Raw genomic sequence first — 24,423 nt, forward strand, 5'->3', positions numbered from 1 at the left:
ATACACTTCCTCATGATACTGTCCTCTAACTGGGCCTACTTAAAGGATGCGAGCAAAATGCAGGCTTACCAGGATATCAAAGCAAAAGAAGAACAGGAGCTTCAGGATATCCAGTCTCGGTCCAAAGAGCAACTCAATTCTTACACATAAATGTTTGCCAGAAGAATTTTGTAGCTCTGACAAATCATCAAGCAGCTGCTCTGCAGAACAGATGCATGTCCAAGCAAATGCAGAAGTATAAAAACTTCACATTCATGCTCCTGGGCCATGATCATAGGGAAAATTTGCAGTGGATATCCTCCATTCCTTTAGCACTGCGATTGGAGGGGTTTTTTTGGGGGGGGGGAGGGAGGGGAGAGAGGTTGTCTCTAGGCCACTTTAGAAAAACATGTTACCAGGTCAAGGATCTTTATGGATATCTCTTGGCAATTATAAAAGAATTACTGAAGGAACACGCTCCTTTCAAAACAGGCTACCACAGTTGGTATCCAGCCCTGTAATGACTAAAAGATTTTAAAGGCTGTATATAATTACACAGATGTAAGTAACTAAGATTCTAGTATGACTAGTTATTCCCTTTCTTCTGAATACTGATAGTTGTGCTTATTTGATACGGTTTCAGGAAGTTACAAATAATCTTATTCAGACTCTGTCAAAATTAAAACTGGATTTTGTGGACTAAATGCCAGAAGTGTTATTTTCTGAGCCACTCCCTTTTCATTGATGCTGTAATGAGCCACTGTTGTTCTACTGCACTTACAGAGTAAGCTGGGCACTGTTGCCCAGAGTTTGTTTTCTTTTAATTTTATACCGTTTGATGGAATGTAGACAGACCCTTGGATCAGGATAATGATCCCCTTCTCAGAAAATAAATGTCAGCTTTGCCTTAATATTTATTTTCTATAAATGTCTGAAGCATTTATATAGCAGTGGGAGATCATTATCATGTATTTTATCAAAGCAGAAAGTGTTACCTAGTTGAAATTATACTGATAAAATTGTTTTAAGTGAGCAGATAACAATTTGTAGAACATAAAAAACCATAGCCATACAGAGCACAGGTCAACCACCCGTCTCAATTTTGGTGCTCAGCACATTTATAGACAGTGCTTATTTGTTTTCTCTTTTAAGAAATTTGGTGTTCAGTAAAATATTGGGTGCCATTTTAAAAGTGTTTCCCACAAAATCTGCCTTCTAACATTTTCAGAAACATTCAGTGCTAGCTTGAGTACTAGTGATGGTATCTTTGGTGTGCTTTTTTTAAATAAAAAAAATATAAATGTTGGAGAAACTTTAAGTACATCGGTGAGTTTTAAATCAGTAAAAAAGTCAAGTCATACATCCATGTTAATGTGTGGTTTGATTAGTTTTGAACGTTTGCTGAATATTAACCATGCTCCTGTAGCTCATACAGAAGTGTATAAAGATAAAGGAAGCACATGTTTCTTTAGAAAGTTTTTAAAGGAAAAAAATATTAATGTGGAAAAAACTTCAGGTATTACCTTGCGTTTGAGTTTGTTACATGCCTAATCTGACTTTCTTTTTAAAGAGGCAAAATCTATATAGAGCAGATAAAAAATAGCTTAGTGTTTGTTTTTACCTGTTGCATGAAGGAAACAAATTTCTACAGCAATGCAGGTGATGTTCTTACTAGTCCAGTGTTTGCATAAAGGTAACGGACAGTGTCTTAAAGCCTAATTCTTTTCTAATTCTATGTAGCTATTTACTGGGAGTTTTTTGAAGTTTTGTTTAAGTAGTCTAATATTTTTTATGTAAAGAGCATTAAATTTTGCTATGTATAAATTTTTGTAACCTAACCGTGAATCAATATTTTCTATCAGTGCCAAGGGCTTCCTGTAGTTATATCCAAGTGTTACAATAAATATTTGTAGATAATAGAACCAATATTTGTGTATGCTTATTTTAAGAAGGTTTTGAAACAGTTGTAGCAGTATAGACAGCCATCCCAAAGCTAGTGTTTCGGTGACACATAATTGGAAGTTTTAGTATCTATTGAAAAATATGGCAACCAACGGACATAGGAAGATAGACCTTTCCCTGCATCTTATCAAGATGTGATATCCTTCAGTGCTAGGGTGCTTCTGGACTGAGTCTGACTTTCAAAAAGTGTGCACATTATTTGGTATATGCATTTGCCACTATCAGTTTACCTTTGGGGCAAAAAACAACAATATTGTATTTCACAGTTCAGGTTTGATACAGTTTGACATAAACATAAATTTGTTAGTTTCTGTCTCTTAAGAAATGAGAGCAGTCAAATTAGCAAACAAATATGCAAAAGTGTTTTGAAAGATGCTAATCTGCAAGGGCCTGTTCTCAGTAATTGATTTTGAAATAGAGTACTATTTGCTCAACTTTGTCTTAGGAGAACTGCTGCTTGAGGCATGCCTGGTGTCTCTCATAAGCTCACTGCAAAATTTTCCCATCTATAGTGTGTTTCATTATTTTAGTGTGGCGTGGTCAAACTACATGAAGCCAGGATATATTTCAACTTCCAAAATCTCTGGCATTTCAACAAATCAGGTCCCATCGATTCATCTGTACCAGCATTTCCCACTAATTACAAAGCTTGTAAAGTGGGAATATTCTTTCATCACTTTCCCAAGGAACTCTCCTCTAAAATGCATTGATAATATGATTCAATTTTAGTGAGTTCAGACAGTTGCCCCAATTTTTCAGGCCAGTTTCATACTATGACAGCCATTTCCAAAATTTAAACATAATAATAGTGTAAATCATCGTTTTCAATACCATGTACTTTTAACAGGAAGTAGTCCCAATCACAAGCACTTAATTTTTATAGTGTGCTTGACTGAACTCTTGCTGATGCCCTAGTTTGTTTTTAAAGAGTAGCTAAAGGATGTGCAGCAGCAGGAAATTGTAGCGTCACTATTCAATAAAGTCAAAAGCTGCTTAAGCACATCACCCCAAAACTTAAATGTCTAAACACAGTTTTCATTCTAGAGCTTTGAGCTATGCTTATATAGACAGCTGGTCAATTATCTGTACAGTCTGTAATATAAACTCTGGAAGAAAATATTTCAAATAGATTTAAACACAGAATTTTCTATGACTGCTGCTTTATTCTTTTAAAAATATTCATTTGTAAAACAAGGTAAACCAACCTGATTTGAATGTTTCCCCACTGCCTCTATAAAAAGCTATTTTTATTGTACTGGCATATTTTAAACACGTAAAATTGGTTGTTCAGGTAGGAAGCAATTCTCTGAAACACTGTTTCAGTAGCACTGATAGCAACTTTGTGCCAACAAACAGCAATGTTTCATTTTTAGTATGTTCTTCCTGAATTATGCAGATGGCAATATTCCAATGTTCAGAATCTCACCCTAGTTTGTGGTGCTTCCTCTGATGAAAAAGAAGTGCACTTCTCTGGTTAGGGAGCCCCTGCTAATCGATATTCACCAGAAATCATCATCAGGCTCTCCATGAAGAGTGGCTGCAGCACTAAAGCTGGAAAACAGATAATAATGAATTTTGAAACAGACTAATACACTTCTCCTCCTTAGGATTCCCATCTACCCTTCCCTCACACAGCATACACATCAAATCGTAAGTCCCCCAATCATCTAGAGGAGGTTTTTTATAGGGGGAGGGATAATTTGGACACTTACAGGGATGTGGTGAAATCTCCTTCCCCAACATTTGCTATCACAAACAATCTATAAATAGGGACCTGCTCAAATTAACAAATCTTAATTCAACTGCAATACAGTAAAGATTACCAGACAAGTGTAATTAGTATGCAATTAAAAGTGTTTATTGGAAAGGATTTGTTTTAATGCAAAAAGGCCCCACTTGATAAAAAAAGCAAAAATAAATAAATATGAACCATACACGTCAAGCACTAGAAAGATGCATACCTGTCCTCCTTTCCACTACCTGAGAGTTTCTCAGAAAATACTTCAGCTTCTTTCTTGAAGTCCTAATAGAGAAAAGAAAGTTGTTACTGGTTGCTTTTGTGTGGTCTCCACATTCCACTGCTACTCAAAAATCAGGAATATGATTAGGTACTTAAAATTACCCTAAGTGCTATACAGAGAGTAGAAAGGACAGGTCACTGCCACGATGCATTATCATCTAACAGATACAATGCAAAAGGGCGGGAATGAAGGTGAACACACACATTCCTGTTCTAGCTTGTACACGGCAAGGTGGAATGGCTGCTGGAGTGGGGCAGTTCTAGGAGTGAAGGTGCTAAATGGCAATTGGTCTTCTTCTCTCTCTGCTTTCAACCAATTGAAACAGCCACTGATAGAGACACAATCTTATTGACTGCAATGGGGTTTTTTGGTCTTTATTTCAAAAATAGCATGCTTATGTCTGAACAGCTTTGTAATGGAATTTGTTATCAGAAATTTTAGTTTGGCATATTTCACATGTCCTGTTATTGGTTTTCTACCATAGTATGACCTTTTCCAGACAAAATTTTGTAGTCTCCATAGGTCTGTGGGTAATCTTAAACCTGTATGTTTAAACTGTTTAAAACCAGAATGTACACACTTAAGTATTTGCCCACTATTTTTTCTAGTATCATTGCCAAATTCAAATGATCTTGTATTTGTCAAAAGTGATCAGTGAATAAAAGATTAAGAAAGTAGTTTGATGCAAGAATTTGTATGTTACAAGACCAAGCAGAGATCACTGTACCGCAGCGTGATGGAATTATAGTGGTATCACTGCGTATTACCAATTCAAAATGACTGACATAGATCAACAGTAGAACAGATGTGGGGAACCTCCAACTGTTACTGTACTACAAATACCTATTATTACTGACCACAGACCAGGAGTTGGGAGTTCAACAGCATCTGGAGGGCCACAGGTAAGCCCCCCCCCCCCCAGTAACAAATGATAGCGCTTTCCAGTGATTCGTTTAGATTGCTTACAGCATTCAGTCCTGGATATTTTGATGCACAGAGAGGATCTAACATTCTACTGTTCCTTTTTGAATTTGATATCATACAGCAAAAAAGTGTAGCTATAAACAGCAGGTTTTGCCAAGCTGAACTCAAGTGTGGCTACTAGAAATTTACTGTATATGCATGAAGCATGACTCATTAAGCCAAAAAGCTATAATCAAGGAAGTATGATGGCTTGGAATCCGTCCTTGTAAGCTAATCATTAATTCAGCTGAAGATGGTTAATTCTGGATAACCGCAAAGCAAGCTGCAGAAGAATCAGCTCAACTGCAAATATCCACAAGGTTTGCAACAACAATCTAGTACATTGGAAATTTTTGTTAGTTATTAACCGAAATAATTTGGCAATAGGCTATTAAATGACCTCAAGTGGGGGAAACATAAGGTAGACTTTATATCCCAAGTTTCTGATACAGCAAAAGCTAGACCTCAACATTTTAAATTAATTAGATCTTGTTCTACTCTTTAATTGGTTGTGTACATGCTATCTTGCATGCTTGCTTGTCCAGTGTGAAAAAGACAAAGGAGTTCTTGGAGTACGTGAGTTCGCAAACTAATACATCTCAGGTGCATTAAACCACCATCTTGTTGACGCTAAGCACATTTGGTTCAGATCAGAACCTAGATGGGAGACCTCCTACTAACCACAGGACATTAGATGTAAGAATAATGGACAACATCACCTCATTTGCAAACTCCTGCTCCCGATTCTGCTGTATTATTTTCATGTATTTTTCCAGTGGATTAGGAATAGCATCACCACCATGCTCTTCAGACTTTGAGATAATGGTTTCCATATCTGCTACATCTTCATGCTTTTTCTCGGTTTCCACTGACTCTTGCATACACTTTTATGAAACCAAATGAACACCATAAAACATTTTAACAGAAAAGAAAGGAACGCTCCACTTAAATGTGGCCCACTGGTAACATAATCCTACCTACACTCAGCATCCTATACAGTGGTACCTCGGGTTAAGTACTTAATTCGTTCCGCAGGTCCATTCTTAACCTGAAACTGTTCTTAACCTGAAGCACTACTTTAGCTAATGGGGCCTCCTGCTGCTGGTGCCGTGCCGCCGGAGCACGATTTCTGTTCTCATCCTGAAACAAAGTTCTTAACCCGAGGTACTATTTCTGGGTTAGCGGAGTCTGTAACCTGAAGCGTATGTAACCTGAAGCGTATGTAACCCGAGGTACCACTGTACTTTTATAAGGCTCTTAAAGGACTATATTTAAGAAACAGCACAAAATTAGTTGCAGCAAATTGCCTGCAATAATGATGTCTCTTCAAACACAAGTTAAATCCTCACAGTAATCAATAAGTGGCTTACTTCAACCAGAACTAAACTACATTTGATTATCAAATCCCCCATTTTACAGAAGCGCAACTGGCCTCAACTAGAGGTTGGGCATTTGATGTTGCAATCCCATGCTATAGAGAACATTTTTCCAGCAGATTCAGCAGGCACCCTTGCTATTGACTTTCAGGTGACACTTGAAGGCCTTTTATTAATGTTGAAAGCTCACTGTAGCAGCTTAATTTTTTATTTGCCAGTGACCTTAACCATTATCTGTATTTTGCTTTCTCAAATGGTGTTTTATGTCTTTAATGTTACACACAGTCCTGATATTTTATATGGTGGTTTAGAAATACTTGCATAAAAAGTAAAACAACTAAATGCAAAGTATTGTTAGAAAGTCAGTTCTCCAAGAGAATGTTTGTAGTGGTCCCTTTCCCCAGAACATATACTAAGAACAACTGATGCAGTTTACTTTCCATCTTTGGTGGTGTCAGATTAATGTGTCATATCTTGGTTTTATTACTGAAATGGTAAGAAATGCTGACCACATAGTTCCTCATGAGGAAGTCCACTGGATGGGAAGGACTCCAGCCTGCCATTAGAAGTAGCAGGGCTGCAGCCTCCTATCATCAGAGCACCCCAAGACAGCATACTCTCAGAAGTGATCATTTATAAAAATTCCTATTCTGCACAAAGAGCTTCAAAAATAGCTGCTCTATAAACCATCTCCTTCTTCCAAAAGGAAATATTCAAAGGTTGTCCAGTTTATTTTTATTTGTAAAACACTTTCCTTTTACCAGTACTAAAGCACTATGAATAATCCAATATAATAAATTTGATTTCTGTTCAACCAGGGTGGGTGGGATATAGTGGGGATATAATAGAGCAGGGAAAACCCAATTTAATGCAGCTTTACAGCAGCTTACTCATATCCCTGGCAAATCAATATGGTGGTAAAATGGCAGGTGGCAAATAGCTTCTGATCTATCAATCTCCACCGGAAGGAAAACAAGTTCTGCAGAAATTCTATCAGCACACTACACGCAACAGCCACTCCACAAAACTGCCTCTGAGAATCTGTTGTCTATACAGGCAGCCCCCCTGTTTACACAGGGTTTACGTTCCGAGGCACTGTGTGCATCGGTTCAATTGCGTATAACTGAAACCCACTGAAAAAGCCTGCAAACACCCCACCCCCATTGCGCCCTTTAAGTGATGTCTTTATGGCGTTTCCAGGTCACTTCTGGGTTCGGCGTGATGTGAGTTTACAAAATCAAACACATACTGGACGCATGTAAATGGGGGGGGGGGGGAGGCTGCCTGTATCTACAGTCCTAGTCCAGAAAAAGAAAGTACTCTTTAGTTTATAATAACTATTTTAAATCACCAAGACTCTGAAATGCATTACCAATTCTTCATTTGCTTTTTCCAGTTCTCCTTGCTTTCTTTCCAAAGTGTCCTGCCTCTCTTGCTGCCTTTTTCCTTCCCTCTCTTCCCATTTTTGCTCCTCCTGCTCCTCCTCCTCTTCTTCTTCCTCCTGTTCTTCAGGATGCTTTTGTTTCTCCAGGGCTGTTATTTCTGCTCCACCTAATACATAGAGGGCAGTATTAAGCAAAGAAAGACAGTTTTGCATTCTGAAGCATTAAATCAAACAGTTAAGGTATATGGATGCATATTATTCCAAACAAATAGGTACTTAACAGTGCACAGAAAAGACTAATAATCCAGAGAAGCAGAATATGTCAAGTCCTGCATAAACTGTATTCGGCTTCCTTTACCTCCATTTAATGTATATTGGTGATTTTCCAACTCTATGGCTGCCCAATAAACTCTCTACATAAGACTGTGCAAGATCACTAAGCTACAGAAAACCTGCCTGTGCCTAGTCATCATGATGGTGCAGTAGAAATATATTAATGGTTAGGGTACATTTTGTTGAAATGTCACAAAACAAAACAAAATTTCAAGTACAGCAGTTACAGCTGTCTAACAGAAATAGTAGGCTTGAGAAGAGGACTGCTGCAGGGCTCCCTGTCACAAATATTACCCTTTCAGCTGCCCCAATATGCAAACAAGAAACATGTTACTTCATAGAGCTTCTGTTTCTCTCAACATTTGCCCTCTGGAATCCCTATCTTTAGCCATACAAATTGTTGAAAGTGGTGCACTATGCAGGGAGAATAGTCACGATCAAACTCACTCCCCACCCATCTCGAGTTCCCCTAGGTTCCTTTGTTAAGCCCTCTACCCTTGTTGCCTTATCTTCAAATGTCTAACATAATTGTGTGCCTTTCTGTTACAGATATGGAGAAGCTTAAAAATTATGTTCTTAAGTTGACTGAAGCAGCTCTAAACTGAAATATATTAGGAAGATACTCTGTTATGGACAGTAGCCAGTTTAAAATAATACCATTTACTGTATTTCAGACAAGATGCTGCAAAAGATTCAGTTTCCATATACTTTGATAAACAAGCCATCTAAAATGGCTATTCACACTTGTTTGAGCTGAAAACTCACTTATTTCCTGCTGTGAAGTGCCCACTGCTGGCACAGTAGCCGGAACATGGCTTCCACTAACAATGTGAGATGGATGTGACACATCGCTTTCGAGCTGTTCTGGAATGTCGTCTTGATCTAGAGGAGAAGCAGGAACAATGCCCTCATTATTCTGCAATTATCAAAGCAGGGCAAAGAAATGGACACAGTGTGGGAATGACTGAGTTCAGAATGCATAAGTGTAAGCCATTAATTAAGTGCTCTTCTTGGCCAAGCCAACCATTACCCTAAGAATGAAGAAACTTCAAATGGGCTGTTTTAATCAGAATCATGGGACTGTCTGGCTTGGAAACTAGTTCTTACAATATGTTTCCTAAGCAAAGAGTCAAAACAGCTTCAACTCAATGTGGACTTTGTAGGATTAAAATCCACCAATGAGACACAAGCATGAATGCAAAATATGGAGAGCCTGGTTGCATTTGAGTCACTTCCATAAAACAAAACTTTCAAGTTTCCTATAGTTTTGCCTCTTCTCAGGCTGGAGTTTATTGGTGTTTGGTAGGGCTTGCAAGCATCATGTCCCTCTCCACTTGTTTCAACTCCTCTATCACCACACATAAACATCACTGTCAGAAAGGTTCTGTCAGAAAGCAGCAGTCTGTTATCTTTTCATATCAGGTTTTTCATTACTGTTATTATATACATCTTGTTTTTATAAGGAACAGCAACATCTGAAGGGCCACAACTGCCATCACCCCTAAGCAATGGCCACATAGACTGTGGCTTATGGGAGTTACAGTCCAATACCATCTGAAGTGCCAAGGGTTCTCCATCCCCGATACAGATTATATCAAAATATAACCTGGCTAATTTACAGGCTCAATATCCAGACGATTAGTCTAAGGTACCTGTCACATGCAGCATGCCACACATCTTACAATTTTTTTGTATACCATGCCCCCCCCACCTCCTTAGCCAAGCCTCTACTGCCAGTGATAATGTATACATGTGTACACATGTGCCCATCTATCCTTTCATATCAATCTACAAACACTGAGAGAATCAACACAAGGAACTGTGTGATAGCAGCACAAGCCAATAAGTTATAGTTGCATTTTTTTGGCAAAGCTTTAATTTGCACTCCCTCTATAGTTCTGTCCAACCAAAATTATAGTTTGTACTGTATATCCAGTGCTGTAACCCTCTCTTTCATGCACTTACTGGTTTTCCCTGTGCATTATCCAATTCAAACATTTTTCACTTTCATTAAATCACATTATTTTACATCACATCTTCTAAGTTTTAAACCAGAGCTTTCCAAACTTTTCATGTTGGTGACACACATTTAAGACATGCATCATTTTGCAAAACAGTAATTCAGTTTTACTAGCAAACTGGAAGTTAAAGTAATCCCTTTCCAGCCCCGGAAGGAGCGCAAGAAGCATTTGCGTGACACAACTACACACTGCCGCCAACACACTAATGTGTCACGACACACAGTTTGGAAAGCTCAGTTTTAAACTATCTCTAGTTTTTCATTTCCAGGTTGTGGCAAACATCAAATATACTAAAATGTCTATCAGGAGAGTGCCAGAGTTTCCCAAAGCTCTGACTTCATACTTTGCCTATGCCAGCAATGGAGATCTTAAAAGGCCTCACCAATATAACCTGTACAGCTTCAGCTTCTGCATATTTTGCTTTTCTACTAATGTGGGTTCCCAAGCCCAATGTGTAAATCATACAATGTCCAATACCATTCCCACTAACATTTGCACACATACATACACCACACAAGGATTAGGCTAGGCTTCAGTTCTATGCATTTTATATGTTAAGACCATTGCACAGTTGCCTGGTAAAAGGGGTGGCTTAAAAGGCACCCCCATTTCCTTAGAACAAGTTGAGAAGTTATGAAAATCCAAAAAACCCGAAGAGTCATACTTAAGAGATTTCTGGCTTTAAAAAAAAGGTGGCTCCCAGATATAAAATTTCTGCATTGCTTCTTTCTGAAAAATATAGTAAAAACTTACATTTACTGGCAGACTCATCATTTCCAAGGTCAGAGTCATCATTTCCAAGGTCTTTATACAGGAGCTTCTCAGATTTTGCAGAGTCACTAACACCCTGAGTTTCACCTTGCTGCTGATGAAGACTAAAAGGAAGGAAAGAGATGGAGAAAAGTGATTATATTTTGTTTAGAAAAGTTTCTAAAACGTTAAGTTAATAGGCCTGTGTCACATCTGCAGAGCACACCATGGGCATAACATACAAAGACATGAACATTAGTTACAAGAAAGGTTTATCAAAGCTCTTTGTTTTGCTCTTGCAGGAGGAGCCTTTATGCACAGTCTTCCCTATGCCAGCATCAACCATCAGAAAACTGAGTTATGGTTGTATGGAGGGGGAAAACCATAGCGAGGTTCCTTTCTGCAGTCTGGATGACAGCTTCCATGCTGTCCAAGTGTTCTAATAATTCAGATTTCAGTCACAATATCCAATGTCTAAACTCATGATCTCCTATTCACAATAGCAAGGTTGCCTCATCATTTTATCAACTTGCATACCACTGTACAGTACTCTCTACTTTCTTCCTGGTGCAGTATTACCAAACACACTAACTCTTATGGGATACAGCTCTCAAAGTGGAACAACATGGTCAGGATATGGACCCACAAAAGTTAAGCAACCACTACTCACTCACCACTACCCCCGAGTCTGCATGTTAGAGGCCCACTACTATCTCCATCTCTTTTTGAATGCAAGAGCACAGCCTTCAGCAGCAAAAAAAACCCACACAGCTTGTGTAAGGGATTAGGAAATGTTTGGTATATCTCCATGTTTCTGTAATGTATTAAAAATGCAGTACACAAAAAGATACTGTAACTACTGAAGTGCCTGAGGATAAACCATGCTCTTGGAAGAATGTTTGATTACGGATATCAACAGGTAACACACAAATATGGGACATGACATAGCTGAAGATCTTTGGCCACTATATAAACATTACCTTAGTTTTTGTTTGCAGGAGGCTGGGGAAGAAGAAACTGATATATTAGAAGCATGTTCAGGAGATGAAAGGTTGCCTGTTCTTTGAATGGGGGAGAGAGGTTGGTCTGCATTCTGATGAGGGGCAGCAAAAGATGAGGCAACTGTATCTGCAGAACAGAAGGCAACCACATATTACTGTGCAATAGTATCTGAACAGCTACTGTAAGCAACAAAACACTTAATACCAGTGATGTGCATTGGAAATTGTTCCTGGAAAACCACAGAATACTTTAAGGAGGGGTAAAAACACAGGAACATTGGAAGACTCTGAGTGCTTAAAAGATAGGCTTGGTACTCTCTAACACTGGTTTTCAGATTAGAAAAAAATTGGTTCATTGTGGAAAAAATACAAAATATTTTTTTCTGCACAGTACTTCTCACTTAAGTTTATCTCCATGTTTTGAATAAATAGCAGGAGCAAGAGAGTGTTTAATCAGAGTATACTGTGTGTGTGTGTGTGTACGTATGTACACACACACACACACACACAGACTACAGAGAGTCTACAAGTAAAAGACTAACAGTTTCAATGATAAATAGTGTGGCATTAAAAGGGGGTTAGATGAAAAACAGCATTTCCATGTTTGCAGTACATAGAAATGGACCCAAGGGAAGGAACCATCACGGCAGAAAACTCTGCTCCTGATACCCACACAAAGCAACAACTTCACTCATAATTCATGAATATCAAATTGCTTACCTTCAGAAAACAGCTTGTTACTAATATTTCTCTTTGCTTTAGAAACAGGAGTAGAAGACAGACGTCTAGAAGTAGACTTCCTCCGTGGAGGGGTTAGATGATCTTTCAAGTGATCCCCATTTCCTGGTGTCCATCTATAGCTTTTACTTTTTTGGCAGTGAAAGGGTACTTCTTGGGAATATAGATCATCCTGTGCAAACCAAAGTCTTTGGCGAGATGCCATGTTAAAGTTACTTGCCATAGGTGAAGAGAATGTGGTTTTTGCTGGGCCAGGTGTGGTTTGAATGGCTCTGTATTGGTAATTCCTGTAGGCCTCTTCTAAATATTCAGCTTCTCTCTCCAATTCTTTTATTCTAGCCTTTGTATTAGCTACAAATTCTAAATCAGAATCTTGTGAAGTGTTAGATTTCAGTACGTGGTGATGATGTCTGGGGCTTGTACCATTTCCCATTCCAATAATATCAGCCATTGGCTGTGTTTTCAGGAAAGCACCATCTATATAAATATCAGGAGGTACAGTCTTGTCACCAAATAAGTCAATGATAGAACGATCAACCAAAGAGGGCTTTGGATTCCGATACACTTCATTCTCTAATGCTACAGGCAAGAATTTAATAGAGATAAAGAAAAGAATTTAAGAAAAAATTTGATTGGGTCATCGTATAATTAGCATGCAAAACTGAAAACTGAACTTACCTTACATTTTAATATAGTTATTCTACACACAAATTCAACATGCTTAAATATAGCAAAAACCCCTCAAATTTCAGGTTTTTAAAGTTAGTACGATCAAACAAAATGAGCAGAAAATATTCAAATTAAGCTGAAAGTATCAGAGCCACAAAAGAGGAGAGTTAGATCCAAAGAGCTGCCTATACCAGCAGAAGGCAGTCACATTTCAAAATCAAATGTAGAAGTATAATGAAAGTATTTGCCTAGTCATTTCAAGATTCGAGGAGGAGTATGAGGTCTCTTAAAACTATAATAAGGTACCCAAGGCGGGGGGGGGGGACCAAATACACAGAAAGCCACATTTAAATTGGACTTAACTCGATTTCAGAAATTGTGATTTCAAACAAAGAATGTTGTAACAGAAAGCAATGAACGGTGGGGGGGGGGGTAAATAAGAAAATCTGAGTTGGGAGAAATAAAATATAGTTATGGAAGGTTTCTGGCTAAAAATGGCATAGACTCTTTTCATTTCTTGGCTCTGATTAAGGAGCCTTTAGTCCATGAAATTGTAAGCCATAGTAAAGTGTTATTCTTTAAGATGCCACAAGAATCTTTGCTGATTCTGCTTCTAAACTGTCAGATATTGTCTACATATGGTCAAGATCTTTCTCCATAAGAAAAAAAAATTAAATTTTAAAAATCACAATATCAAATACCAGACTTTTACAAAAAAAACCAATACATGCCATTTTTCATGTGTATTATTTCAATCTGCTCCAATGCTTAAATAAAATTGCTCTAAATAAAGCCTGACCTTATTCTGAGTTAGCCCAAAAGTGGAGAGGATTTTTCAAACCTGTCTGTGTCTGTTTCAGTTGTAGCTTAAGGTCTTCCATTTGTGAATTTAACTTCCTGATAGTATTTTCACATTCCGACAACTGAGTCTTCAGCTGCACACAACGTTCAATCTAAAAAGATTTCAGAGACAAAATGCCTTACTAATTCAAGAGCATTCTTAACACACTGAAGCAACTAATCCATATAGTTACAAATGAGCAATCAGCCCCCCTGGGTCTCAAATGAATAAACTGGTGGAAGGGAGGCAGAGAGAAACAGATATTTTGATTTTGAGTGCACCAGTTCCTCATCTAGAGAAATGAAGAATATGAATGTAGAGTCTTCACTTGGCCTTTATTTGGGAGAATTTAGTTGTCTAATTCCTCGAGTATAATATTATCACAGTAAGCATTTACAACACTAACAATTTACTTAGTATCATGCAAAGAGTTCTCAGTTCAGCAGCAAATACAAGTGTAGAGGGTGTGCACTGCTTTTGCAGGATCAGACTGTATTTTTTAACATTGGTTTTAGACTTTAATAATTTGAAGTGAGGAAAATGTGGTTGATGAATTTATGCTGATTCTATTGTGTTTTTAAAAAGTATTTTTTAGAAGAATGAGCGTAAACAACAACAAAATGGTAGTTTACCTCATTTTGTAACTGTTTTTCCAAGAGCTGCTTGTGAGTGTCAGATTCTTCACCTTCAAGCTTCCTAGCATGTTTTGCTCTTTTCAGCTCTGCCTCAAGGACCAAATATTCAGCTGATGGCCGACTTAACTCTATAAAAAGGAGGATGGGGGGGCGGAGGAATAAAGTTAAAATCTAACCTTGCCAGGAAACATTGCATCTGATAAACAGATACTCTGTAGCAGACCATCCAACTACAGTGGTACCTCGGGTTACATACGCTTCAGGCTACAGACTCTGCTAACCTTGGGTTAAGAACTTTGCTTCAGGATGAGAACAGAAATTGTGCCGTGGCGGCGTGGCAGCAGCAGGAGGCCCCATTAGCTAAAGTGGTCCTTCAGGTTAAGAACAGTTTCAGGTTAATCCGGAACGAATTAAGTACGTAATCAGAGGTACCACTGTACACTCTTTAGCATCCCGTGCTATGATTTAAATGGTTTAACTCCTGGAAAGCCCTGGATGCAGGCAGTCACTTAACATCCTTCTTAGCGTTAATCAGGACTTAACGAAAGATTAATAAGGTTCCATCCAATAATCATAAAAACATTGATGTGGGTTTTGCACAAATCAACATGGATACTGAGGACAGCACAGCACAACAAACCAAGGAGAGGAGCAAACAGTGGACTTCAGATAGGCCTTATCTTCCTATTGGTGAATCTTCTCCAAAAACTTGAGTCATTGTTCTGTGTTTTTGGCGATCTTAGCCTCTGGGGCATCAAAACACTCAAGTACATAATATATACAACTTATAATAAGGGCATATAACCAAGCCAATTGAGGTCCCTCTATATCTGAGGTCATCTTTTTAGCTCCTTGCTTGAATCACAGTTATTTGTATATAATCAGCAAAGCACATATGCTTTAGCCTTTGGCTAGCTACTACAGATTTTATATCTTTTGCAACACAATTTTAAAGAAAGCCCATTGATGTCATTGTCACTATTCAATAGGTGCCAGTGACAGTCTTGCAAAAGATAGGTGCAGATAAGTAGTTTTGGACTTTAGGAGTTACTTCCTGAAGCACTATGAAAACCCTGAAAAACCCATTTAGTTATGACAGAAACACAAAAGAAAAACAAATAGACATATAACACAGAGAAACAAAGAAAAGAGCAGACATGCTATTACATTTCTAAAATGTATTTTCTTTGCAAATCTTGCTAATAAAATTTTTCAAAGAATATTAGATTAACACTAACTGTCTCGGAGTTCCAAGTTTTCATTGCGCGCCTCTTCCAACTGTTGTTTGAGTAGCTTATTCTGCACCTGAAGTTCCATTTTCTCTTCTTTTAGTGTTGGATAATCTGAGACTTCTTCCAGTTTTTTTGTCATCAATTGATTTTGCTTGCTTAATAATAAAACTTGAGCCTTGACTGAATCTATTTCCAGCTGGAAATAAATACCATATTAGGAAAAAAAAAGTTAGCAGACCTCTTACAGGATATAACTAGATAATTTATTTATCTGAATTATAATGGTAGTAAAAATATATTGCTAAAACAGACATTTTAACTTAGCTACCTCAAGCTCTTTTGAATGTGATATAGCATGTTCAAATTCTTGCTTTTTTGAATTAAGAGAAATGGTCTCTTCATGCAAAAGCATAGCTTTATCTGGTCAAAAACAGGAAAGTTTTATATTAGACATATTTCATTAAATAAATGTCAAACATTTGTTTTTGAGTGGTAGGGTTTTTTAAAATAGAGAGATAGATATAAAAAAAACCTTTAATTTTTTTCTCATCTTCAGTAATTTTCTTGGTTCTAGCTATGTATTCTTCATTTAGTTCAAGCTGATACCTAGGAATAAAAAGCATTGCAAAGTGTTGCCAAATTACTGAAGCACTGTCAGTTTCAATTCCATGTGTCTTTATAGCTAAAGTCATAGTAGCTTTATCCTGGATAACTAACCATGTTCAATCTTCAGATACAAATCAGAGGGAGAACCCATATATAAAATTATAGTCTTAAACACAATTGACAGCTAGTTGAATCCAAGCAGATGAACTCAACTGAAACTTGATTAAAACTGCACTCTTGGTTTCTTTTTGTTCAAATTTTGCACAGGAGGAAAGAGGCCAGTATATCTGTGTACCCTGGCCAGCAGCATTTCCTTCAATCATGACATCCCTACAAAATTTAATCTGAGTTTAAATATTTGAGCATCTCCTGATTAAATATTGAATATTTGAGCATCTCCTAATTAAAATCTAAATCCCTAAAACAGCAATTGCTAGCCTTTTTAAGGCAGAGGATCACATTGCCCTTTGGTCAGCACTCCAGGGACTGAAGTATAGAGGTGGGCATGGGCAATGTGTGAAGTACCGTACTTTTCTGTGTAGAAGATTAGGTTTTGCTCTCTAAACATCATGCTAAAAAGTGGGGGTGGTCTTATACAAGGGGAGTGCATAGGGTGTACGTTTCATTGGTTTCTGCCATGGCTGTCAGCGGCTATTGTGCGTGTTATTGGTTGCTGTGTCAATGGGTGGTGTTTATTGGCCAACACTGTGGCAATTGGGCAGGTGATTGGCAGCTTCTACACCGGCAAGGGAACAGACGAGCTCAACAACCCTGGGTAATGCTGCCCCCCCAAAAAAGCTCAACAACTTTGTGCCATCTTCCCCATTTTCTTAAATTTGAGTCCCCCAAAATCTTATACATGGGGGCATCTTACACACAGAAAAGTACAGTACAAAAAAATATAGGGGAGCAAATACGACCTGTGGGCTAGTCACCCCTGCCCTAGTAGAGTTTCAGGTCATTGCAAGAGGATGAACAAGAAACTTCTATAGGCTTGCTGCTTCCATTACTCTCCTCTTTTCCATAGGGCAAGAGCTCCAAATTCCATCTCTTCCCATCACACTGACAGACGCATCCCTAGTATATAAAAATGCTCCATAAATATTTCACTTATTAGTATTTTCTGTTTGTCTTTACTATGCGACTACTTTTCTATGTGCATCATATGCAGTCACTGAAGGAGACAGGCAAATTAATTACTTTAGGAGTTCGTTCTTTAGTTTCTGGTCGTAAGTCTCTTCAATGTTCTTCACAGTTACCTCTCGATGACGAAGTGCATCTTCTACAGTTTTATTTTTTGATTCTTGAAGGTTTTGAGCTCTGAAGCAAAGAAAGAAAATGCACAATAAAACAATCCTAACAGAACAAATCAGGTGACAGAAGCATCAGAAACATGATGGGGAACTTATTATTACAGTGGAACTCATAACAAAATGCTGCAATATGTGCCTAGGAGTGCTCTTGTCCAAGTCCCTGGCCAGCCTAGAACAATAATCTTGGATTAATATTCTGGCCTCGTGGGGGGGGTGTGCTGAGGTAAGAAGCAAATGGCTATTCTGCCATCCCATTAGAGTTCTTTTTAAAGAGTTCTCTCTTTTTTTGTACTCCTGCAACCCCTGAGATTTTCACCAAGCTTCCTACCATCTCAAGTACCCACACATGGAGAACTAAGTTTGCTATTTGATTTCTTATTATGTTTTTACTTGGTAGGTTTAAAGTGACTCAGATGATAATGTGTCTTCAGACCCCCACATTTCCCATAATTATCATATGGACAATAGTTTCATATTCAAATATTCCCTTCTGTAACTACACCCCCCTTCCAACCAGTTCTTTAGAGCAAGAATAGCAGTAAAGCTGGGTGTCAGCTTCTTCAAATACCCCTCTCTATCCAAACTCTTCCACCCACACTGTGCTTTGCAAAGCCACTTTTAACAGAACCTATGCTACTTCCCATAGTCAATCCCAAACTTATCATCATCTTAATCTCCTTCCCACATGGCACTGTTCCCCACCCCAAATTTCTTCATTATGTCAAAACAAAACAAAAAACATCCTGGCAACTTAAACTACCCTGCCATACAACTCTCCAGGGTCACTATTACCCATTCTGGTTTGACTGCAAATGCTGGCAAATTACAAGTTCTACACTCTGCACTACATGAGCACAGAGACCTGTATTAAAGCATACTGCAGCAATCACTGATATTTCAGATAGTTTACAGCATAGCTACCAAGCCCTGACAGATTTAAATGTGGGCTGTGGTAAAGATTAGGCCTTAAATCTGACAACCCTACTGTTGAACATATACTACTGATTTCAGGAAATCTTTAAAAACACTGGCTCACGAACTAATTATTTAGGACTGCAAATGCTGAAAGTAAAGGAATTACAAGGGAGGATGAAGCTTATTCCTCTATTTCAAAGGTTCACCAGCTCCCTCTTCTGGGTAATCAGAGGGATTTTCATCTATCATTAAACTGAAGGGGAGGGAAAGCGAATTAAAAGGCGACAAACTTAAACTGCCTAATCAGTTAATTATGGATTCCTGAGCAACTATGCTTAAATATTATTTATTGTATGTATTTAACTGACTAAAGTTACATACTTATTTGATGGAAAACCTCTAAGCAGTTCACAAACCCATATTCTCCTAAACATACATCAGGACTAATGGCAAAACATCAACATGCACTGTTGTCAGTATCTAGATGGTTTAATTAAAAAACAAAAAAATGTATTGACTTCAAGACAAACTGTCAAAGCAATGCCAACTTTTCGATAAAACACCATAAAACTCAGTTAACAGGGAACAATTCTGCCGCTAAAAGCAGCTGGATAATACTGTTTCTAGAGGTGTAACATTACATTTAATGAAATAAGAGTAAATGAAGCTTCATACTAACTGTAGCATTTAGAAGGCCAAGAAAAATATGCGTTTTTTTCCCAACTAAAGTTATATGAATGTTTAACAACTCACAGTTCAAAAGCTTCTATTCTCTGATTCAGTTCTGCCTCTCGGGATCTTACTGTTTCAATATCTTTCAGCAGGCTTTGCCTTTGCAGATAAATTTCCCTTGCATCAATCTATTGGGAAAAAACATATTTGTATTATATGCAGCCCCAAATGTAGCAACAGCTGCATATTCTATATGAGATTTGGAAGGCTGTATTCACTACTAGCATTCTATTGTTAACTGGTTGCTGGAACTGCCTGCACTTCATTATGCAGTTTGCTGATAAAACTAGTTACTACTAGAAGACTTAGCAGTAGTTACAACTAGGTAAAACAGGTATCTTATGAGTTATGGGAAGAGTTCTATGATTTATTTATTTTTCAGTGGATAACAGTGCAAAGACGCAAATATTAGGATATGGAAGATGCATTTCCACTTTTTCAAATACAGCATCCCACACAATTACTTATGCAGTGCATTTTAATAGCAGGTGGTCACATTTTTCGGCACAAATGGCAGATTAGGAACAAACCACAATGGAAGATACATAGAAGTAACCTGCAAGCAAAAGACATAGTCACTCCCAATACATTTCCCAGTATGGCTCTTGATATAGGATAAAACCTCCCAACTCCTCCATTCTATTTAGTTCAATTTTTTCAAACATTACCTCTTGCTGCTTCTGAAGCCTCTCAATAGCATTTCTTTCTCGGGAGCTTAGAGCCTCTGACTTGGCTCTGTGAACTTTTTCAAATTCTTTACGAAGCTCTGAAATCTCTTTCTGGGATTGTGCTCTCTCGTCCATCTTAATTTTGGCTATTTCAACCTCTTTGAAGTGTTGCAACTGTGGCATTCAAAATAAAATTGTAAGTGTCAACTGTCACATAAAAACATTAGATCACAGGTAGATGGCTAATTCTTGTGACTAGCAAATCCCTACTGTGTAAGAATGTGATAAAGTACCATGGTAAATCCACTGCTCTACAACTAATCAGATCTCCCAATTTTCCTTTTCCTAAAAGCAGCTGTTGGGTGAACAGGCATTTGCAGCAAGCACTGATACATGCAAGGATTAAGCCACATTATAGCCCTGATCCAAGTCACTTCCTATAGTTTTTAAAGAAAAAGTGATCTAATCACAGATCTCCTGTTTAATGTAATTTTGGCCGTTAAGTGAGCAAGCAACTGAGACAGAGCATTTAGTTGATCCTGCAACTAATCCCAATGATTACTCCTACTAATCATAATGTAAACAGCCATGTCTTTATCAATAAATGTTTGTCCTCTGCTTTTCCTTCATGTATTTTGTGTACTCTGAGAATAAGTAAATTGTTGTACTAACAAAAGCATCAAATAGGCACATGAAAATTTGCATTAAGACTGACAAAACATCATTGCCTCTCCTCCCATTTCCCTTCACCTTCTGAGACATTTCCTCTTGAAGCTGTTGTTCTACTTCTTTTCTATATTCAGCAAGTTTTACTTCAAACGACTCAGATTTGTGGCACTGAGGATACATGTCTGCAAACTGTTCATCAATCAGTTGAAGTTTCTCAGCTATGAAAAAATATATAAAAGGCATGGTTCCATTATATGTGATCATACTAAACAAAATAAATTTACATTGTTGACATTTTTATAGGGGCCAGCTCTCCTACTTCATTTTATTATGCTATGATGCCAATGATGATTTATATTTATTGGTTGCTTTACTCATGGAAACATAAGAAGAAATACTAAAACCAGTTACAATAAACACCATCAATAACTCCCCCCGTCCCAAATCACACATCTATAGAAATAAGAGACATGTCTTACAGATCCTGCCCCCTCCCCAAAGAGCCCACAAATACTTTTTAAAATCTTCAAATTAATGACCTAAAGCTTAGGTTAAAAGGAAGTCTTTGCCTGGTGCCTAACAGATAAATATAGCACCAGACAAAAGTCCCTTTAGAGAGCATTCCACAAGCAGGAAGTAACCACTGAAAAGTGGCAGAGGGCACTCAATGGTGACTGACTGTGTCAACAGCCTGCACCATTCACATATTACACTAATTAGCCAGGGCCTCAAAAGAAGCACCAGTCATATGAGTCGGAAAATCCCCCAAAGCTACCTGGAAGCCATCAGCCTCCAAGGGAAGGCCAAACTAATAGGTCCCCTGCCTCTGCTGAGGGGTTAAAGGGTCTGAAAGCATAAAGCTATGACAAACCTCTACTAAAAAGAGCACCAAGGAATAAATGAAAGAGAGAAAACAATATAGAAATAAATCAGGTATCTAGCAGCCTGAAACTATGTCCAGCTTAAATAGATGCCACTGTACTCCAGACTGCATCTGTATTCCATCCTAACTTCCATTCTATGAATAGATTGCTTGGTCTAGTATTTGATTTGTGTTAGATCTGTTCATCTGAAATATGTTTTCTGTCCTATGCAGTGTTTTGGAGTATACAGTACAGTGATGATAAAGGATATTCTGCAATGGCTAAAATGGAAATTTCCCACAACCATAGAGTTGGGCTGCAGGTACAGGAAGTAGAAGAGGACTGCAAGATTTAACCCTGCAAGATTTTTTTTTGGGGGGGGGGATAATTCTGCTATTTTTGTTCTACACTTGTGCAGCTGCTAGGTGTAGCAAATTCATTGGACCAGTCTAGTACATACCTATGCAATCACATACCTATCTTTCCAGAAAACTCTCTGTAGGGAAGACACCATTTTCAATGTTTCTGTTTTCTCTCAAAGCACAAAACTCACAACCATATTGTGTTGAAATGTGAACCCATGATTATGTTTTGATCCTCATTTAGAAACTGCAACATATAAATATGTGCAACTCCTTCTTAGCTAAAAGCTTTCCCAACTTTTTTGAAGGATTATATGCTTTTTAAAGGTAAAAAGGTGCACATATACTCCAGTTAGTAAAGAGTTATGTCAGAAGCAGTATGAAAGCAAGGCTACAGAACAGATGCTACAGTATTCTCTTTCTTAAGGCTGAATATATAAATAGCTAAAGTCTGAGGATAAAGCAACTGCAGTAACTCCACTTACCAAGAGATTCTTTACCAGGTGTGGGACTGGTCTGAGTTTCTGTGCTGCAGATCTGCTTATGCAGGCTATGGTCTATCAGTTCAGTTAATATCTGTACAAGAAAGCCTTAGAGATACACCATTAATCACACATCTCTTCTCCAACAAATGACAAGTTTCAAACTCAAGAAGGAATAAATATTATTTTGCAACAGTAAAAGAGTACCAATGAAAGGAAGTTGAACAATTCTAAAGAAAAAAAAGCTGTCCCTCTTATTTTTAAAATTTCTTCAAAAAGAGCCTATGGTAGCAAATAATACATAAAAATATTTTTTAAAAAACAACTAAAAATATCTGAAACATTTCAATACATGTACAACATTTTTAACATATAACATGTACATATTGTTGCCAACACCCATATTATAGGGAAGTTGTTTGAGAGTGTGCTGGCTGCCCAGTTCCAGGTACTCCTGGAGAAAGCAGATTATCTAGACCCATTTTAGTCTGGGTTCAGGCCTGGTTATGAGACTCCATTGGTCTTGATCATCCTGGATGCTCTTTATCAGGAGAGAGATAGGGGAGTGTAACTCTCTTACTCTACCACTCAGCTGCTTTTGATACTATCAACAATACTTTCCTGCTGGTTCGGCCTTGCGAGCTGGGAGCAGGGGACACTCTTCTGCAGTGCTACCACTATTTGTGGGGCTGGTTCCACAGATAGCATTAGGTAACAGTTTGTTAGCAGTTATGAAAGGAACCATCTTGTCCACACTACTATTCAACATCTATATAAAGCTGTTGGGAATGGTCATTAAGGGAGTGCTTCTTATTTATCTGTAACATCTGAATCAGGAGCTGTGCAGATTCAGAATCAGTGACTGAGAGTAGTGGTGGAGTAGATGAGGGCCAATAAAAAGAAACCCAGCAAGGCAAGATGGAGGTCTTGTGAGTAGGTGGTCCCCAGGTCCAGGAATTAGGCAATTTGCCTGGTCGGGATAAGGTTGCACTTGCTCTGCAGGAGCTGGTTCATAGACTGGGGTGCTTCTGAATCCATCATTAACACTGGAGGCTTATGTGGCTCCAGGGGAAATTAGTGTCTTCTACCAGCTTCAGTAGATATGCCAGCTGCAGCCATTCCTAGAGACAGTCTTGCTGCAGTGACCCAGGCACCGGTAACCTCAATACTCTTTTAATGCAATGTGTTTTACATGGGGCTGCCATAAGATTGGTCTAGAAGCTGTGCAGAATGAAGCAGTTAGGTTACTAATTGATATGCATGGGTGCAGACATCTAACACCAGTTTTAAAGGAACTGCCCTGGCTGCTAATTTGCTACTGCACCAAGTTTTGGGTATTAATGTATAAGGCCCTAAACAATTTGGGACCAGGTTATCAAAGTGAACATCTTCACCTACACAAATCTGCCCATTCCCTAACATCACCTACAAAGGCCTTCATGGATAAGCCACAGCCAGAAGACATCCACTTGGATTACCCAGGAAGAGGGCCTTCCCTGGCTGTGTCGACTCTCCCAAATTGTCATCCCTAGAAATAAGGCATGCGCCAACAATGAGGCAACTCCAGCACATGCAGAAATTTTTTTTATTTAGCAAGGTCTGTGATGGCTACTGATGCTACTTTTTCTTGTATTTGTATTATATTTTGATATTGCTGCACACAGGCTTCAGGTGGCCACAAAATGTGCATTCTTTTGTTTTTCTGTCTAAATATTTATGTATGCTATCCAAAGTTGCTGTTCAAACTCGTCTCTTCCAAACGGCAGCTAGCCTCTTCAGCAGCAGGATCCGCTTATGTGAAAATGTCAAAGAAACCACTGGTCACTTATTTTAATGTCAAATGTTTCCATCTGTTTTTAACTGCTGTACTTTTATTACTAGCATTAAAAAAATTAAACTACCCTGGAG

General features: G+C 38.2%; 2 protein-coding genes across 9 annotated transcripts in view; one reads left to right on the plus strand and one right to left on the minus strand.

Moving 5' to 3' along the window:
- The window catches only part of GPM6B (glycoprotein M6B), a 104,936-nt gene extending 100,297 nt beyond the window's left edge, over positions 1-4,639 (plus strand). For all 5 annotated transcript variants that reach the window (XM_081858760.1, XM_081858764.1, XM_081858762.1 and 2 more), the window contains one exon: positions 1-4,639. In XM_081858760.1, the coding sequence (XP_081714886.1) occupies positions 1-150 (150 nt within the window). In that variant the 3' untranslated portion in view covers positions 151-4,639.
- Positions 3,085-24,423, minus strand: part of OFD1 (OFD1 centriole and centriolar satellite protein) — a 27,018-nt gene continuing 5,679 nt past the window's right edge. For 2 of the 4 annotated variants that reach the window (XM_081858666.1, XM_081858665.1), the window contains exons 6-23: positions 22,519-22,623; positions 20,890-21,026; positions 20,140-20,313; positions 19,493-19,599; positions 17,712-17,831; positions 16,438-16,511; positions 16,234-16,325; positions 15,912-16,101; positions 14,671-14,801; positions 14,039-14,150; positions 12,511-13,107; positions 11,770-11,917; positions 10,793-10,914; positions 8,784-8,900; positions 7,674-7,852; positions 5,645-5,809; positions 3,903-3,964; positions 3,085-3,492 (exon numbers count right to left, since the gene is read on the minus strand). In XM_081858666.1, the coding sequence (XP_081714792.1) occupies positions 3,441-3,492; positions 3,903-3,964; positions 5,645-5,809; positions 7,674-7,852; positions 8,784-8,900; positions 10,793-10,914; positions 11,770-11,917; positions 12,511-13,107; positions 14,039-14,150; positions 14,671-14,801; positions 15,912-16,101; positions 16,234-16,325; positions 16,438-16,511; positions 17,712-17,831; positions 19,493-19,599; positions 20,140-20,313; positions 20,890-21,026; positions 22,519-22,623 (2,684 nt within the window). In that variant the 3' untranslated portion in view covers positions 3,085-3,440. The remainder of the gene's footprint in view (positions 3,493-3,902; positions 3,965-5,644; positions 5,810-7,673; positions 7,853-8,783; positions 8,901-10,792; positions 10,915-11,769; positions 11,918-12,510; positions 13,108-14,038; positions 14,151-14,670; positions 14,802-15,911; positions 16,102-16,233; positions 16,326-16,437; positions 16,512-17,711; positions 17,832-19,492; positions 19,600-20,139; positions 20,314-20,889; positions 21,027-22,518; positions 22,624-24,423) is intronic. The other 2 variants (XM_081858667.1, XM_081858668.1) reach the window with 2 other exon arrangements.

Source organism: Podarcis erhardii (genome assembly GCF_964252035.2).
Source record: "Podarcis erhardii genome assembly, chromosome: 4".
Taxonomy (NCBI): domain Eukaryota; kingdom Metazoa; phylum Chordata; class Lepidosauria; order Squamata; family Lacertidae; genus Podarcis; species Podarcis erhardii.